Source organism: Equus quagga, chromosome 8 (assembly GCF_021613505.1).
Source record: "Equus quagga isolate Etosha38 chromosome 8, UCLA_HA_Equagga_1.0, whole genome shotgun sequence".
Taxonomy (NCBI): domain Eukaryota; kingdom Metazoa; phylum Chordata; class Mammalia; order Perissodactyla; family Equidae; genus Equus; species Equus quagga.
This window is the reverse complement of record NC_060274.1, coordinates 114,071,392-114,090,475: the sequence shown is the minus strand read 5'-3', so window position 1 is coordinate 114,090,475 and position 19,084 is coordinate 114,071,392. Positions and strand designations below refer to the sequence as shown.

The 19,084-nt window shown below is 36.8% G+C and overlaps 1 protein-coding gene and 1 pseudogene across 7 annotated transcripts in view; both read left to right on the top strand.

Moving 5' to 3' along the window:
• Nucleotides 1–19,084, top strand: part of CNOT4 (CCR4-NOT transcription complex subunit 4) — a 137,473-nt gene that overhangs the window by 75,892 nt on the left and 42,497 nt on the right. For 4 of the 7 annotated variants that reach the window (XM_046669508.1, XM_046669505.1, XM_046669506.1 and 1 more), the window contains 4 exons: nucleotides 2,043–2,129; nucleotides 2,854–2,955; nucleotides 3,705–3,830; nucleotides 6,583–6,716. In XM_046669508.1, coding sequence (XP_046525464.1) covers nucleotides 2,043–2,129; nucleotides 2,854–2,955; nucleotides 3,705–3,830; nucleotides 6,583–6,716 — 449 coding nt within the window. The remainder of the gene's footprint in view (nucleotides 1–2,042; nucleotides 2,130–2,853; nucleotides 2,956–3,704; nucleotides 3,831–6,582; nucleotides 6,717–19,084) is intronic. The other 3 variants (XM_046669509.1, XM_046669507.1, XM_046669511.1) reach the window with 1 other exon arrangement.
• LOC124243666 (signal transducer and activator of transcription 2-like) lies at nucleotides 14,195–17,654 on the top strand (annotated as a pseudogene).

Sequence of the window (19,084 nt, the reverse complement as noted above, 5' to 3'; positions counted from 1 at the left end):
GTCAGAAAACTATTAGAAATTAACAACTACAGCAGATTTGCAGGGTACAAAGTCAACTTCAAAAATCAGTGGCATTTACATACTCCAATAATGAACTAACAGAACGAGAACTCAAGAATACAATCTCATTTACAATCACAAGAAAATGAATAAAATATCTAGGAATAAATTTAACCAAGGAGGTGAAAGACCTATACAATGAAAACTATAAGACATTATTGAAAGAAATCAATGATGGCATAAAGAAATGGAAAGATATCCTATGCACATGGATTGGAAGAATAAATATAGTGAAAATGTCCATACTGTCTAAAGCAATCTATAGATTCAGTGCAATCCCAATCAGAATCCCAATGTCATTCTTCATGGAAAAAGAACAAAGCATCCTGAAATTGATATGGGGAAACAAAAGACCTCAAATACCTAAAGTTATCCTGAGAAAAAAGAACAAAGCTGGAGGCTTTACAATCCCTGACTTCAGAATATACTACAAAGCTATAGTAATCAAAACAGCATGGTACTGATACAAAAAGAGAGACACAGATTAACGGAACAGAATTGAAAGCCAAGAAGTAAAACCATGCATCTACAGACAGCTAATCTTTCACAAAGGAGCTACAAACATACAACAGAGAAAGGAAAGTCTCTTCAGTAAATGGTGTTGGGAAAACTGGATGGCCTACATTCAAAAGAATGAAAGTAGACCATTATCTTTCACCGTACATAAAAAGTAACTCGAAATGTATCAAAGACTTGAAACCATAAAACTCCTAGAAGAAAATGTAGGCAGTATAGCCTTTGACATTAGTCTTAGAAGGATCTTTTCGAATACCCTGTCTGCTCGGTTGAGGGAAACAAAAGGAAAAATAAAGAATGGCACTTCATCAGACTAAAGAGCTTCTGCATGGCAAAGGAAACCAGGAACAAAACAGAAAGACAACCCACTGACTGGGAGAAAATATTTGTAAATCATATATCCTACAAGGGGTTACTCTCCAAGTATCTGAAGAGCTCACACTTCCTAACAGCAAAAAACAACTCGATCAAAAAATGGGCAGTGGATATGAACAGACATTTATCTAAGAGGATATACTGATGGTGAATACGCACATGAAAAGATGTTCAACATCACTAATCATCAGGGAAATGCAAATCAAAACTACACTAAGATACCACCTTATACCCATTAAAATGGCCGTTATCACCAAGACAAAACATAAAAAGTTCTATAGAAGGTGTGGAAAAAAGAGAACCCTCATACACTGCTGGTGGAAATGCAAACTGGTGCAGCTGCTATGGAAAACAGTATGGGGATTTCTTAAAAAATTAAAAAATAGAAATACCATATGATCCAGCTATCCCAGTACTGGCTGTTTATCCAAAGAACTTGAAATCAGCAATTCAGAGAGACTTATGCACCCTTGTGTTCATTCCAGCATTATTTACTATAGCCAAGAAGTGGAAGCAACCCAAATGCCCATTGACTGATGATTAGATGAGGAAGATGTCCTGTGTATATATAATGGAATACTACTCAGCCATAAAAGAGGACAAAATCATCTCATTCTCAACAATATGGATGGAGCTTAAGAGTATTATGTTAAGCGAAATATGCCAGACAGAGAAAGACAAACACTGGATCATTTTAGTCATATGTGGAAGATAAACTAACACAGGGACAAAGAGAACAGTTTAGTGGTTACCAGAGGGGAAGGGAGATGGGAGATGTGCACAAGGGGTGAAGGGGCACATTTATATGGTGTCTGACAAATAATAATGTACAACTGAAATTTCACCATGTTGTAAACTGTTATGAACTCAATTGAAAAAATCACATTAAAAAAAAAGAACAGCTTTTGGACTCTGTTGATTATTTCCTTTAGGTTCACCACACAAATTGTGACTAGAAAGTAGTCACATTTATTAGAAAACATTAAAAATTATTTTCCTTTCACTAAGGAGGGATGATTTATGTCTCCATTATAAGGATAAAATTGATGAAAATGAGGACAGTTTATACCTTATTTTTTCTTCTTTTGTAGGTTTTAAAACGACCAGAATATTTTGGGAAGTTTGGTAAAATACATAAAGTTGTCATAAATAATAGCACATCATATGCAGGCTCACAGGTAACTAATTATAGAGATTTTTCCTTTCCTTCCTATGGTCTAGGCTTGACCTGAGCAGTTTTGAAGGAAAATTTGCTTTCTTTCATTAGAAAGCTTGAGGTTCAGGCCTTAAGCCATTGTAGTGACCTCTTTTGATGAGGTGGGGGAACTTTTGGTGTTCATTTGACCCTTCTAGGACTTACTAGTGGATTGATGGAAATAGTAAAACAAAGATATAGTGATGGTTTGAAGGGGAGAGGGAGTTGATTCTATGGTTAGGCAGTCCAGATAATGATTTTTATTTAACAAATTTTCAATATCTGAAAATACTAATAGAGCATTTTTGCTGTGCTGGTAATAGCAGATAAAATACTCTTGCAGATTGCATTTGTTTTCGGGAGAATATAGTTTGACACTGTGTCTTCAGATCTTACATTTTTAAATCTAAGTTTAAAAGTCTTTTATAACCTTGACAAACCTGTCAAATGGCTTTAAAAAAAAGCCAAGCCAAAGAAGATATTTTATTCGTATATATTTTAATCTGCTTAAAATCAGATAAAATTCATTAAGTATGATTGTTTTAAAATAATATGGTTTAGTCAAAGCTACTACTACTTCTAATTATTGTCATTATTATTATTGATAGTAGTAGTAAAGGCCTTTAGAATTCCCTAGGCAGGTTGCAAGATAATTTTTTAAAGTTTTTGTTGAATTTGAAAGTAGTAACAGTGGGTTTTCATTTTAGGGTCCAAGTGCCAGTGCTTATGTAACCTATATCCGGTCAGAAGATGCTCTCAGAGCCATACAGTGTGTCAACAATGTGGTGGTAGATGGCAGAACACTTAAGGTAATATGGTCATCTTGGTTTTCTTTTTTTTTTTTTTAAGAAGAAATGGATAAAATCTAGTAAGTGGAGGAGAACATAGCATTTACATATTCCATTTGGAAGAGGTCTGTTTGAAGATTGCTTGTTAGTCATCCATACCAACCTATGACAGCTAATTTGTTTACTGCTGACTTATATAGGGTCCTATTTGCCAGGTAGAAATAAACATGTTACTAGGGGATAATCCTTAAAAATCTCCTATATTTATACATATTTTATTCTGTGTAAATGAATCTATTACTATTCTTTTCAGAAATAGGTAGTGGTTCTGATTTATTGTTCTTAAATATTTGGATTTTGATCAATTTGGGTTTGAGTGAAGGATCCCAGCAAGCAATGCTTTATGTAAATGGAAGGAGGATGGCATAATTAGAAACAGGAATTTGCCTTCTTATGTGCCTAATCACTTATAACATGGAACAGATTTTATCTGTCTTCTCTTCTGATCTCTAGGGAAGAAGATTTGGATGCTCAAGTTCTGGAAACGATAGACTGAGATGTTTTCTTTAGTTCTTCCAATTGAGCATCATCTTTAATAATAAATCCTGCTAGTAATAGTTTAGTTCTCTAGTAGTCACAGCCATACTTCTTGTTTTCTCATGTGTGTGCCTCGTTTTAGATGAAGTGAAAATGCGAAACATGGAAATTCTCATTGTGGTGTTAGTTCACATTTTGAGTCTTTTTTCCCCCCTCCCTTTCTCTTCCTACAGGCATCTCTAGGTACAACAAAATACTGCAGTTACTTCTTAAAGAATATGCAGTGTCCAAAACCTGACTGCATGTATCTACACGAATTGGGGGATGAGGCAGCCAGCTTCACAAAAGAGGAAATGCAGGTAGTAAAGTAATGTGAATTGTCAACTTTGAGAAAAGGAAGTGTTTTTCTAAGTTAAAATTGCACAGGCAAAAACTAGGGATTTTATTTTTTTAAAACTGGTATTACTTTAAAGTAGCATTTCCCAAGCAGTGTTTCATGGAATGTCAGTTCTGCAGGATATTATAATAATAAAAATGGGTCTGTGATCCACTAAGTTTGAAAATGCTAGATTAATAGGTTTTTTCCCCTGCAGGACTTCTCAGAGTCTTTAATATGTTAATACATGGGAGGAATGTATAAGCAGAACTTAACTGACCAAGGAAAGCATTTTGAGAAATGCTGCTTTAAGGGGAATGTCAGCAAAATGAAAGCTAAGCAGGATACTGTAATTATGAGGGTTTTTTTCCCTCCCCAATCTCTACTCTTTAGAGACAGCATGATAAAAAATAATTTTCTGTCAGATGTTGCTGATAAACTAAGATTATTTTTATAAACTGATTCTCCCCATGAAAGCATCCACTGAGTCAGTGTCCTGTAAAGGGTGAATTGAAAGCTTATCATCATATGTTCTTTTTTTGTTTTTTGAAAGATTGGCACCTGAGCTAACATCTGTTGCCAGTCTTTTTTATTTTTTTCTTTTCCCTCTTCTTCTCCCCAAGGCCCCTGAGTACATAGTTGTATATTCTATTTGTAGGTCCTTCTTGTTGTGCTGTGTGGGACACCGCCTCAGCATGGCTTGATGAGCGATGTCATGTCCATGCCTGGGATCCAAACCAGCAAAACCCTGGGCCTCATATGTTCTTTTTAACATTTCCTCTTGTCCCCTTTCTTTTTTAAGAATAACCATGCCTTTCTAAGTAAAAATGTTGACCATATGACATACTAAATGAGGATAATACCAAAGCACAGTGCTGTGCTTCCCTAACATAGATGAGGACCTCAGATTGTTGGTTGGACTTTTGCAGGAATACTTATTTAGAAGATGGGGGGCATTGATTGCTATCTTTCATTCTCCAGTTCTGACTGGAGAAAATCTTATAGGGGCTCCTTTAAATGAAATATTACCTTTTTTTTGACTTGGAGTTCCACAGATTAAAAATTTCTTAACAGTGTTGTCTTTATGATCCAAAAACTGTTAAAATAAGGTCTCTGTGACATTTAATGGAGATGGATGACTTCTTTCTTAAAGCTTGTCCAATAAATGCTTCTTGATTTTATCTTTTTTTTTCAATGATTCTCTTGGATGAAATCTAAGGTTGAACCATTTCAAACTGAATTTTGGCTAGCTTTACTCTTGGGTACTAATTACGATGAAAATCTCAAAGAATTTGTGAACCCCACTTGATCTCATTTTGAGTATTATGGAACAGTAAAAGAAAATAGATGTACAGTCCCTCAGAACTTTATTGTAATGGGATTTAACCTGTCTCTATGAACTGCCCCTGTAGAATCACTTGAATATCAATTTGAGCTCTTTGTGGCTAATGAAAGCCATAATATCTCCTGAAGTATTGATTGCAGAAAGTATTTTCAAGGCTTTTCATGTTTTAAAGATGTAAAATCCACATCTAACGGTATTTTTTCTTAATAATTTAAAATTTGTTTCACATCATTGTCCTGAATTCATCTTGCTCTTCTTTACCCAAGATATACTTTGAAAAGGGGTTTCTTTGTTCAAACACTTTCTCAATGTAGAAAGGAAATTTGAACAAATTGTATCATGGCAAAAATCAGGAGATCTTTCTGTGTTACTGTATATCTCAAAATTTGGTACCATGTGAAATATTTATAGATCCAACTGAAACAGGCAAGAGCCCTCTCAGAACAGGGAACGATGCATCATGCTGTATATATGATACAATTATTCTCTATTAGATGATATCGCATGCACTTGTTTTTTTTTGTTTTATTTTTGTTTCGATCTGTTCTGTTCTGGTTTTGATTTTCCCATAACATTTATTCAGACTACACTTGTAAAATAATTAACAATCCTGAAGGTAAGTAAAAATGTCATTCCAGTCATCATATACATGGAAACAGTAAAAAGTTATTCAAAGTAATTTCATTTTAAGTCATTCAAAGTAACATTTTTGTATATGACTAGTTTCCATAGTCAATCTGTCAGTCTTTGCCTGATTTCTCCCATAATGGTTATAACATTGCCTTCTAAGATACAGCTGCCAACTACAGTAAATACAGAGTTCTCTTTGTTGTGTATATAGCGGGGATTGGCAAACTTTTTCTGTGACAGGCCAGTTAGTAAATATTTTAGGCTTTCTGGGCCACATGGTCTCTGTAGCAGCTATTCAGCTCTACGGTTATAGCATGAAAGCAGCCACGGACAACTCATAAGTAATAGACAATTCATAGGTGAATGAGCGTGACTGTTCCAATAAAACTTTCTTTACAAAAATAAAGTGACTGGCTGTAAATGACCAACCTTTGGTCTAGAGTTTAAAATACTTTAAATTTTATGTAAAAACATAAAACTTTTAATCTCTAAAAAGAAAGAAATTGATTTTCAGTGATCTTCATAAAATTCAGTGGTTGATGAAATGCCTTAATTAATGGAATATATGTCATATAGTTTTGTTGAAAGAACTTTCATTGGTCTAGAAATTTTGTGACATCATCCTCACAGGTTTCTCCGACATCATGAAAAACCCTTACATGTTTTGTTAGAATATCTTTAATAATTCAGAAAGTAATTCAGTATTTTATTCCAGCCATTTGGTGAACCCCACTGCAGTTTTAATTTGTTCTTCCATTAGGCGGGTAAACACCAAGAGTATGAACAGAAGCTACTTCAAGAATTATATAAATTAAACCCCAATTTTCTTCAACTATCTACGGGTTCAGTTGATAAGAATAAGAACAAAGTGACGCCACTGCAGAGGTATGATACGTAAGTACCAATATTAGTTTAATCAGACACCTTACCTTCATGTCTGTCGATCTTCTCTTTTCTTTCTACGTCTTTTTCAGGCAGAATCCTTCTTGACAATGTCTATCATTTATGCAGAATTGTTGCACTATATAGGAAATGTTGAGTCAATATTTCTGGGTTTGAATATTTGCTGCCTGCTGCTCCCTGCTAATACTTCAGATGTGCTTCTTGATGCCTTCCCCTTTGCATTGATTTGCAGACTTCCCTGAGCCCTGGGAATACCCTTGTTGATAAAAAGGAAGTTAAGGGATGTTGGTTATTAAACGGCTTTTGTCACCTGATTGAAGTTCCCCCCTGAAATAATAAGGGGAAAAAAAATGTAAAAGGGAGAGTGAGAGTTATCTGAAGCATTGTGTGTCGGGGACACAAATATTCATGGTTGTCTAGTCTTAGGGGTCACTAAAGTCTTGTATCCTCTGAGTGAGGAGGGTATCCCGTATTCAGAATCTTATTCATCTTAGGAAATAACTTGCTTTTGAGTAGATCTATATTGTGTCAATGTTTAAACAAATTTATGGTCTTAAGTGCTGAGTCTCATTCTGATGTGGTGATCTTGACATCTTGGATTGTATTTGGGTTATGGTCTGTCAGAAAATGGTATGATTAATAAAAACAATGATTTTGAGGTTGTACTCTATGCAGAATGTTCCTTAAGTTTGATGTGTTAGGCTCTTTGTTCATTATTTTTTAAACTTGGTAAGTTTAACTTTTATAAAATGAATTCGTTTAAAGTAAATAACTGTAATTAATTTAGTTATGTTGATTTTCTTTTTAAAAAATTTATTCCAAATTTACATTTGTTTGATGTTTTAATTGTCTGAGTGTTACATGTTATAGTCCAATGTCTATTTAGCACTAAAGTAATGTAAAGGCCATTTTCAAATATAGTTAATAATAATTACATGAATTGTTGTCACAGTCATTTCTTTAAAAACATATTCTTGTATTTGAATTCTTAAAGTCTTTAAGTTTATTCACTTTAATAGTAAAGATTATTTATAAAGACTATTCACATTCAAGTGCTTCTTGTTTATAAACACACATATGTACATGCGTATATAAAAATATATATAAAAGAGGCCACAGAGCAAAACATAAAATTACTATGTAATAAACTTTGAAATTTGTTTATATCAAAACTAACAATAAAAGCTAAGTCCAAAAGATATCTTTTTGGATTGATAAGCTTTGGCCCTTTCCTTTGATCTTTTTGTATCTACCCCTCTCTACCCTTTGTGTTTATTTTATTATGAACCATATGCTATTACTTACCTCTTTGGTTGCTAGCTCTGTAGTGCTTCGTGTAAGAATGGGGTTATTGTAGTAAAAATTTATTTCAGATGCTTTTAACATTTATGCACATCATTGTTCTCATTAAAAATGTTCTAATTAAAATCATATCTGGGTTTGTAGCTCCTAGAGAATTCAGAGCAGAAATTTAAATTTTAGATTATCTCTTTTAGATAATGTTTGTTATTTCTTGAATATAAAAAATATTTTTTTTATTCAAGGAAATTTGAAAAATTTATAAAAACATTCAGAAGAAAGTAAATATTGTATGTTGATCTCAGTACTCAGACATTTTCACGGAAAATGATTTGATGTATTTTCCATGTAGAGAGTGTTTCCTTGTAGTCCTTTCTCCTTCCTTTGAATGTATATTTACACAAAATATGTTGGTTTGTTACCTTTTAAAACTTAATACTCATTATTATAAATATTTTCCCATGTCATGAAAACATAATTGTTTATGGCTGCATAGTATTGTTATATATGAATTTCAAATTTATTAAATCAGTCTCCTGCTGGTGTATATGATGTTATTTTCATTTTGGTGCTTTTATTTATAACACTGTGATGAACTTTTTTTTGATAAACATTTTGATTGTAGCTTTGATATTCTTAGAAGTAGAACTGCTGAGTCAAAGATTATGAGTCCCTATTTCCTTCAATTGAGTATTTTTTTCTGTACATTTGCCAACTTGGTAAACAAAAATCTGTCTCGTTTTAATTTGTATTTGGTTAAAAGAGTGAACTTTTTTTTAAGATATGCTTTTATTTTGATGAGGAAAATTGGCCCTGAGCTAACATCTTTTGCCAATCCTCCTTGTTTTTTTTATATTTCCCCCTCCAAAGCCCCAGTACATAGTTGTATATCCCAGTTGTAAGTCCTTCTAGTTCTTCTATGTGGGATGCCATCACAGCATGGCCTGATGAGTGGTTTGTAGGTCTGTGCCCAGGATCCGAACTGGTGAACCCCTGGCTGCTGAAGTGGAGCACGCGAACTTAACCACTACACCACTGGGCCGGCCCCCTACAGTATGCTTTTTATGCAGTGTGAATTCATATCTGTTTGCCATGTTTTACTGGTGTATTTAAGTGTAATGTGCAGTATATAGATCTTTCTCCTATTAGTTGACCAGTCTATTTGTGTTTGAAAATACTTGGATTTATAAATCAAATTTGGAAGAATTTATATTCTACGTTATAACATTGACTCCTCTCAACCATTAGCATGGTATCTCTATTAAGTCTTTTGTGTTTCTTAGGAAAGATTTTTGTGTGTGTGTCTTTTTCCTGTTTGTTGTATTGAATCTCCCATTACCACCTCTTCCTGTTTTGATAATCCCCCTAGGCTAAAAATTAAAGAACAGTATTAGAAAACGATGCTAGCTGGCATCCTTGTCTCATTCTTCGCTCTTATAGGGATATCTCCAGTGTTTTATTCACTCTTAAGTATGATTTTGACCATTTATTTGAGATAAATATTTTAAATCACAGCATGAAAATACCTTGTTATTTCTAATTTGCTGAGCTTTCTTCTTTAGATTGGAAGGGAAAATTGGAATTTACCAAATATCTTTTTGGCGTTTATAACAAGTATTTAGCTTTTATTTAACTTATTTTTTGTGATCAGTTGTTAATAGATTTACTAGTATTTTACTGGCTTTGCCCTTATGTAAAGTATAGTCAGAGTACATTCATAACTGTTGCAATAGCAGGTGTGGAGTGTTGTAGGAGCTACAAGTTGTAGAGAAGAAAAGGAAGAAACGGGGATTTAAAACAGTGTACTCGTTTAATAACTTTGCCCAAGCCAGTGCTACTGAACCTCAGTTGGACCTTAATAAATTTTGACATGGATACTTAACGCTTTGCATAAGTACATGATATAGGAAAGTTTTTGGGCGGAGGGGTTGTTTTCTGTTTGTTTAATGCAGATCCTCGAAATTCGTTAATGGCAATTGATGGCCCAAGTTATGGAGAGCTGTCTTTTTGGCAAGCTCATAGAGCTTGCTTGCTTTCTGCACCAGCCCCTGCTAGAGAGTAAGTTCGACTGACTGGCAGTAATACTGAAGGTCTGCTTTGGTCTCCATTTCCACATTGCTACCATACAGGCTACAGTGGTAGGAATGAATTTGTAGCTAAGTTTTCTTTTTCCCACAGAGAAGACTTAAGTTAAAATGATGAGCAATATGACTGACTCTCTGCATGGTTCTACTCAAAAGATAAGTTTTGCTTATTCAAGATAAGTTGAGAATTAAACTTCCTAGGGTAAAAAGAAAAAGAATGGTTCCTTTTATCTTTTCTTGGCATTCCTATGTGATAAGTAGCAGTTTTACAAGAGTTGTAGGAAAGCAAAACCTGGAACCTTGTAGATTGGTACTGAGCTTAAAATGTAGTTTTTAAAAATTTTTAATTAAGTCAGAGTACAAATATTAAGATTGCCATAGCTCCTAATCCTCACTGAACCCTGACATGGCCCCCTGATACACATGTATGTTAGTAAGTGAAATTTCCTGTAATAAGTCTTATTCCTATCTCACTTAAGTGAATAATAAATTCTAAAAGAAATGTGTCATTTGCTTTCCCCCTCCATTATTATGAATTTGAGAGTATGTCAGATTGAGTATTGACTATAGATGTGCTTTTTTTCTATATTAATAAGTTACTTTGAAATGCTGGATACAAATTTTGAGAATGGGGAGTGAAGAAGCTATGCAGTAGTGATGCTTAAGAACTGGATATTTTATTTTTAATTTTCGGGCTTCAAAATACCTTCATTTAAGTTGAAACACCACTTGTGCACCAACTGAAGACTGAAAGGAATAAAGTAGCTAGATGGGCTGCTGTGCCCAAAACATTGAGTAGGCCTACCTATAAGAATTTGGGGGACAGATATAGGATGTCCAGATCACTCAAGGTAAGTCACCATCAAACAAGCCACCACTGAAGGAATGGAGATGTTCAGCTTTAGACTTAGGTGAAAAGAGGGTTGAACAAAAATTTGGTGTCTTCTGTGTTCATTTAAAAATTTTTCCCGGCAGTCCTCTGTGGTAGATACTGTTATCTTACTACTGGCAAGAAAACTAAGTCTCAGAGAGTTTAAATAGTTCACCATTATCCTACATAAATAAGTGATAGACTAGATCATGACGAAAGTCTCTCTCACTTTTAAGCCCAAGCTCATTCTCCCACTCTGCCATTCCTTAGTCTGGAAGAGGTGAAATTCTTAAGAGACTGTAACATGAATCAAAAACTCTGACATGAATCAAACTAATTCAGATAAATCAAACTATACCATAACTATATGTGTATGTTGACTTTGAAGATCTCTGGTACTTAAGGCTTATTACCTCAGGATCAATATAGTGGATGTATTATAAATTCCAACGAATTGGTGGTATTTTAAATAAACCCTTCCCTAAACCACAGATTGGTGGCGGTAGAGGACAAGCTAAAGAAATGGTGAAAGGAAAATTTCTATAGGAATTTGTCAATTTTTTACACTTATTACATTGAAAGAAAATGTACATCTTTTAAAAAATTTGTTTATCCTTATTGAAAATTAAGTATAAGTTCTGATAGACTGAAGGTATAGTCAGAGTATCTTATTTATTCTGCACAACGGGAGTGGTGACTGCATGAATCCTGTTTTACCCTGGCATTGGTAAACCCCTGAGATTTAGAAAAGGTATGGTCCAGAGACCTGTAGAAAATAGTCTTGAGTAGAGATTATTAAGTCATGGATAGGCTTCAGGAGATCTGTGAATTCTTTGAAATTTTATATAAAAATCTTTGTGTGTGTGCACAGTTTTCTGGAGAAAGCATCCATGACCTAAAAATAGTTAATTACTGGTGTAGTGGGCACTGATATGCTGCTCCCCAATAGACAGATTAGAGGTGAATTCAGGAGTGGCGTAAAGCAGTGATTCTCAATGTATGGACAAGTGCCATGAGAGGTGGCCTACATTTTTTTGTCAACTGGATCCTGAGAAAGACATTCCCTCTTGTATAAAAGATAAATGATTTGCAGTTCCCTCCTTCTACTTTTGCATAAAACTAAGGTCTACTTACTTACAAAACTAAGTAGAAGGGTTAGTAAGGTTTGCTAAAATTGGATATTTACATTAAAATCAGAGAATTACAAGATTTTTCTGAACTTATTTCTCAAAATGTTTCCTTATTTCTCTAAAGAAATTTTCTTCCCATGCTGTGTTTGGATATATAAAGTTACTGCACATGTGCACATACAACACTGGAAAACTAGTAAGTGAGCTGGGGTATCTTGCTTCACCTAAGTAGAATATATGTATTCAAAAAAGTTAGAGAGCCTCTGGTCTGAAGTATTTGTTCCAGAAGGTGGATTTTAATGAGTGTGGGGAAGGGATGGTTAGAAATAGGGTTGTTGGTGCCCTTATTTCTTAGAATAGAAGAAAAAGGACATCAAATGAGCAATCATGTGTTTAAATTCAACTTTTATGATAGTATCTCTTAAAGATAAATTTTATTACTGAAATACAAAATTACAATGAATAAATGAGGACTTTACTTGCTGTTTTTGAAAGCTTGCCACATTCTGTGATATATTTAGGATGGTGGGTGTCCATCTTTCAGCTTTAATATTAAAAATAATTATTTATAATTACTAGTAATCAAAACATTTATTTTCATTCATGATAGGTATATCCTGGAGTTATGAGAAAATTCTGATGAAAATTATATTTACCATACTAAAAGCAATCCAGGTTTATTGAGGCATTTTTTCCTTGCCCTGTTAATAGCTAATTGTGTTGCATTACTTAAGAGGGGCCATATTTTAACAGCAAAGTAATACTTTAAATGTTAATGTATATTTGAAGCCTGTATAAATAACATATTCTGTAAAGGCAGGCTGCTTATCTATAACTTAAATTTGTCTTTTGCAGTAGCAAATGTTTATTCCAGTTGTTTGATTTAGGTGAGCATGAAAAATGAAAGTGAATTCTTCTAAATGAATGTGGGAATGTTTAATTTAGGAGCAACGTAAATAGTATTTGTGTGTATAGTAATATGACAGTGAAATTTGGAAGGGTCCATTATGTTGACATCTGTGTTAAATTTTACCTTGTATCCAAAATGCAACCAAAATTAATACAATCACTGAGACTGTTTTTATCTTTTGAATGTAATGAACAAGGGAATTAGACCTTATCAGTATTTTTTTCTATCCCACCCCCGGTCCTCAAAAAAATTTCTTCTTTGATACTTTTACTGTGTAATTACTTGCTTTATACTGCAAATTTTAGAAAGCAGCTGAGAGGCTGTTTTCAGGAATTTTGTTGGCATTTCCGTCAAGGAAGTAAAAGGAAGTCAATTATAAGCACTGTCTTTGGGGCAAATTAGAAGCAAGCAAAGGTGGCTGAGCATCTGAAGATCCAGATGGAGGCACAGCTGTGTCAAACTACCTGCTTGCAGGTAGTTGTGAATTTTGCTTTCTTTATCTGTAAAACAAAGTATTTAAATTTGATATTAATGATCCTTCTAGCTCTAAAATCTAGTAAGTTTAGACACTTTGAGGAGATTTGATGTGATAGGTGTCTTTTCACTGTGTTCTTCATTTCCTCTAGTGCAGTGGTCATTGGATACCAGGTGTCTCTAGACTAAGTGAATCAGAAGCTCCAGGGACGGAGCCTGGCTATATACTTTATACTTTAAATAAATAAATATTTCTATATTTATTTATATAGAAATATTTATTTATTTATTTTTTTGAAAAGCTCCATAGTATTGGATTCCCACTGTTGGGTTATTTGAAAAATATTTACTCCTGAGAAATCTATAATCTCACCCTAGATTTCAGAACTATTTAGGGCCAGAACTTAAAAAAAAAAAATTATAGTGAGACCGTTTGTATGAAAACATATGTTTATGAATTTGCATCTGCGGGGATTTACACACACAGTGTTGCCTTCTGGAAATACTATCTTGATTGTGTTATGAGACCAAAGCATCTATTAGAACTTCTTCATGCCACTTGAATCCAGTGCTTCTCAATCACCTGTGTCTTCAGGTGTCTTGGTTACTCTTTCTCTCAGCATGACTGTTTGTCGCTGTTTGAATGAACCGTAGATGCAGGTGGTCTTCTAACTCTTAGCCTTTTCAGAGATGATTGGAAACCTCTGTTTTCTCTCATTCTTTGGTTTAGTTCAATTTATATTATCATCTTTTCTTTGCTTTTATCCAAGAGAACCAAATTAGTATGCTTCAACTTTTCATCACCTTTCTTGTTTTTTTCCCTTTCTAGGCAACCTCTGCCCCACTCCTATGTGCTGCACAAAAGGTTGTTAATCTTTCCTATTGAAAATGGAAAATGAACAACAAAACTTTTGCTTAGACATGCAAGCAGTTTTTTTTTTAGTGTGTCAAAAAGAGGTTGATTTAAGAAAACCCGGGCTGAGTGGCAACTAGTGTTGGTGTGGGTGGCTGGGAATGGTGAGCTCTGGGGTTCAGCTCCCCACTCAAGCTTGCTACGTGGGGGCAGGTCAGAGGGGCTGAAGAAGGTAGAGTGGGAGGCCTTGGTGCTGGAGCTCCCTTTAGGGATTGGAAACTGTGACCAGAGCCACTAATGGGAGCAGGAACTGAGCCCATAGCCAGACTCAGACCCCACATGGCACAGTGGGAGATGCTGCAGAATCTTGACACTCCATTTCAGGATCAGCTGCACCAGCGCTACTCACATAGCCTCCTTCTGATGGACATTTTACAGTACGTGGGGGTCTGGATTGAAGACCAGAACTGGCAGGAGGCTGCACTGGGCAACAATGATTTCAAGGCTAACATGCTATTCTTCCACTTCTTTGACCAACTGAACTATGAGTGTGGCCGCTGTAGCCAGGACCCTGAGTGATTGTTGCTACAGCACAACTTGCAGAAATTCTCTTGGGACATTTAGACCTTTCCCCAGGGCTCTACCCAGTTGGCTGAGATGAACTTTAATCTCTTTAATTCTAATCCAGGCTAAGAGGTCCCAGTCGGAGCAAGGAGAACCAGACCTTGAAGCACCTATGGAGATCCAACAACATGAGATTGAATCCTGGATCCTGGAATTGAGGGCTATGATAGAGAAGCTGGCAAAATCCATAGCCAGCTGCAAGAGACCAGCAGGATGTCTTCTGCTACTGATACAAGACCCAGACCCCAGTGAGCACACCTTCTTTGGACACCCATCAGACTGGACAGCAGCAGCTTCTATGGGAAACTCTCAGTGAACTGGATAAAAGGAGAAAGGAGGTGCTGGATGCCTCCAAAGCACTGCTACGTTGATTATCTACCTAATTGAGCTACTGCTGCCAAAGTTGGAGGCATGGGAAGTCCAGCAGCAAAATGCTGCCTTGGAGCTCCCTGGACCACAGGTTGGAATAGCTAAAGAAGTGGTTCATGGCTGGAACAAGGCTGTTTGATCTGTGTCAGCTGCTGAAGGAGCTGAAGGGACTGAGTCACCTTGTTGGCCAACAGGATGACCCTCTGACCAAAGGGATGGACCTATGGAAGGCCCACATCACAGAGTTGCTGCAGTGTCTGCTCTGCAAAGCTTTTGTGGTAGAAACCTAGTCCTGCATGTCCTAAACTCCCTATTGACCTCTCATCATCAAGACTGGGAGGAAGTTCACTGTCCAAACAAGGCTGCTGGTGAGATTCCCAGAAGGCAGTGGGTCACTGACTGCAGAAATCTCCCTTGACAGGAATCCTCTTCAATTACAAGGTTTCCAGAGGTTCAACATTAAGACTTCAAAACAGAAAAATTTGACAGTTTTGACAGAAGGGGCAGAGTCAGGGCCTAGTTTGGGACTTTGACTACCTTACTCTGGTGGTTCTGGAAAGGGCAGCAATGGGGGGGTGCTGGGTGCAACAGAGGAACTGCACATTATCAGCTTCACGGTTGGCTACACCTACCAGGGTCTGACGCAGGAGCTGAAAACAGACATCCTCTGTGTGATGATTATTTCTAATATGAACCTACTCTTGATTTTCTGGACCTCTGTTCTCTGGTTCAGTCTGCTCAGCTCAAACCTCCAGAATCAGCACTTCTTCTCCAGCCTGCCCTAAAGACCCCCTGGAGCTTGCTGGGCCCTGCTCTTAGTTGGCAGTTCTCCTTACATTGGCTGAGGCCTCAAACTGGAGCCAGCTGAGCATGATGAGGGACAAGCTGTTCGGGCAGAACTCTAGGATTAAAGGTGCATGGTTGTTCTGAGCTGACTTCACTAAGCAAGAAAGCCCCCCAGGCAAGCTACCGTTCTAGACATGGCTGGACCTGGTACATGACTACCTGAAGGATCTCTGGAATGATGGACACATCATGGGCTTTGTGAGCTGGAGCCAGGAATGCCAACTGCTGAAGAAGACCATCTCTGGAACCTTTCTGTTGCTCTTCAGTGAATCATTGGAAGGGGGCATTACCTGCTCCTGGGTAGAACACCAGGACAATGATAAGGTGCTCCTCTACTCGGTGCAGCCTTGCATCAAGGAGGTACTGCAGTCACTCACACTGACCGAAATCATCCACCACTACCAACTGCTCCCTGAGGAGAACATACCTGAGAATCTGCTGTACTTCCTCTACCCCCACATCCCCCAGGATGAGACTTCTGGATGCTACTACGAGGGGAAAGTTAATTTCCAGGAACAGAGGAAGTACCTGAAACAGAGGCTCATTGTGGTCTGTAATAGACAGGTGGATGAGCTGCAACAACTGCTGGAGCCCAAGCTGGAGCCAGAACTGGAATCATTGAGCTGGAGCCAGGGCTACCACCAGGGCAAAAGCTAGGCCTGGAGTTAGAGCACTGGAGCCCACTTAGGTGTGGTATCAGAAGGAATGCCAGAACTGAAGCTGGAGCCTATTCTGGAGCCATTCCCTGAGAAACCCTGGAGACATTGTTGTTGCTCTAAGATATGCTTCTAGTGTAACTTGGGATGCAAATGGAAGTGGGCCCTGTTTATGTGGCTTTTTCCTGCCTGGTATGTTAGAGGAACAGTCCTGTTCAGAACAAGGCCTTTCTGAGCATAAATGGCTAATAAACCTTGTGGCGACCTGGAAAAAAGAAAGCAAGCCCGTAGATTTTTTTGTTTTGTTTTTAAATTTAAAAAATCCCTGTGTAATTTGTCTTGGTGTATCCAGTCTTCCTTCATCTGATATCACTGGGGCTTGACAGTTATTTACCAGGGAATAGTCCTTTTGATAGAGTAGATCTCTTTCTTCATTAGTAAATGTGCTATTTATTAAAGTTTGTTTTCCTTTCTTAACCTTCTTGGCATGATAATGAGTAATAATGGGTGGGTGGATGTTGAATGTAGAACAAATTTGTTAGTATGACCAAAGCTTAACCAGACACAGACCTTGATGAGAAAGAAAGTTTGACACCTTATACCAGGGGTTGTGAGAATTATGACCTGTGAGTGGTAACCTTGGGATCTCTGTTTTCTGCCCAACTGTTAAAAGATCTATGGAGTTCACATTTATTGGAATTGGAATTGGTGAATAGATTTTTGTTTTTCCTCTTGGGGTTAAACATGCATTTGCAAGGACTCTCTCATCTTTATTTTCCATTTTTTGCATTGATGGTTACGCATATGATGGCAAGTTTAATAACTATAATTGACTTTTTACAGACCACATAGGAAATAAAACAATTCTAGTTACATCTTTATTAAAGCTTTTTAGGATTATTCCTTGAATTTGTTAATTGTTCTTAAAATAAATTGAAGAATACACTAAAACTGAGTGGAACATGAGCTTACTGATACCTTTCCCCAATCCTAACTTTTCAGCAGTTATCTTTGGATTGATAACACTGATCTAGAAATTTTTAAACATCTTTGATAAAATGTACTTAGGTAAAATGTAAGGTGTTATGAATCAGTGCTTATGAAACAGCAGTTGGCATGGTGGACAAGATGATATAAATTCTAATTAGTTTTGATTCAGAAATATTCTTAAGATTTATTTTGAATGCCGTAATATTTTCATATATTGCCTTTGACAAAGCAAGACTGACCTCACCTATATATATAGTTTTTAAAGATTTTATTTTTCCTTTTTCTCCCCAAAGCCCCCCAGTACATAGTTGTGTATTTTTAGTTGTGGGTCCTTCCAGTTGTGGCATGTGGGATGCCACCTCAATGTGGCCTGAGAAGCAGTGCCATGTCCGGCCCAGGATTTGAACCGGTGAAACCCTGGCCTGCTGAAGTGGAGTACGTGAACTTAACTACTCCACCACAGGGCCGGCCCCTGACATCACCTATATTGAAAATTATTATTTAGTACTCTTTAATGGTGGCTGGGAAGGTAAACCAAATCAAGACACCTCAGTTCTTCCTTTGTAGTATCTTGCTTTCACTCTTTTGTCTCTGTTACTACTGCTTTTTCTCAACTTTAAGCCTTCATTCTCACATTATAAGAGCAGTGCAAGTTTGGGGATAATGGGAATGTAGGTAGCTTCAGGAATCCATCTTTCTACCTGGACAAAAATTGAACTGGCAGAAGTTGTCTCATGTAACTGTTTTGGAACTCTGAAGTCTGTTGAATGCTTGCAACTTCCAGGGGAAGATTTGATGGTTTATTTTGGTCAATTTCAGCTCTTAGTACAGTAGCAGCAACCCATACTCACCCCCAGCCATGTGGCAGAGAGCTGTGCACATCTTCTACGTCCTCCAAATATTGGGGATCTCTGTCCTGGTTGCTCGTTACTGCTTCTGATCACACAGATGCAGACAAACAGTTGGGCATCCATTGTTCTTGCATCTACCCCATTGTTGCAAGCCCCACCCTCCCTGGCTGAAGTGATTTCCAGGGGGCTTACAGGGCTAGTGCCCATGTTCTCCCTTTCAGTTTTCACTTTTCTTCCTTTTGAGGGCCAGCCATTCAACACTAGGATGTTCAAAAACAACTGCATGTATAGGGAAATTAGAAAGTGACTGTACATGTCCAGGGAAAGGCTCAGAAGAGATCTGAGAAGACCTCAAGTTTACATCTAAGGCTGATCCTTGGCAGAAGGACTGCCTACAACAAG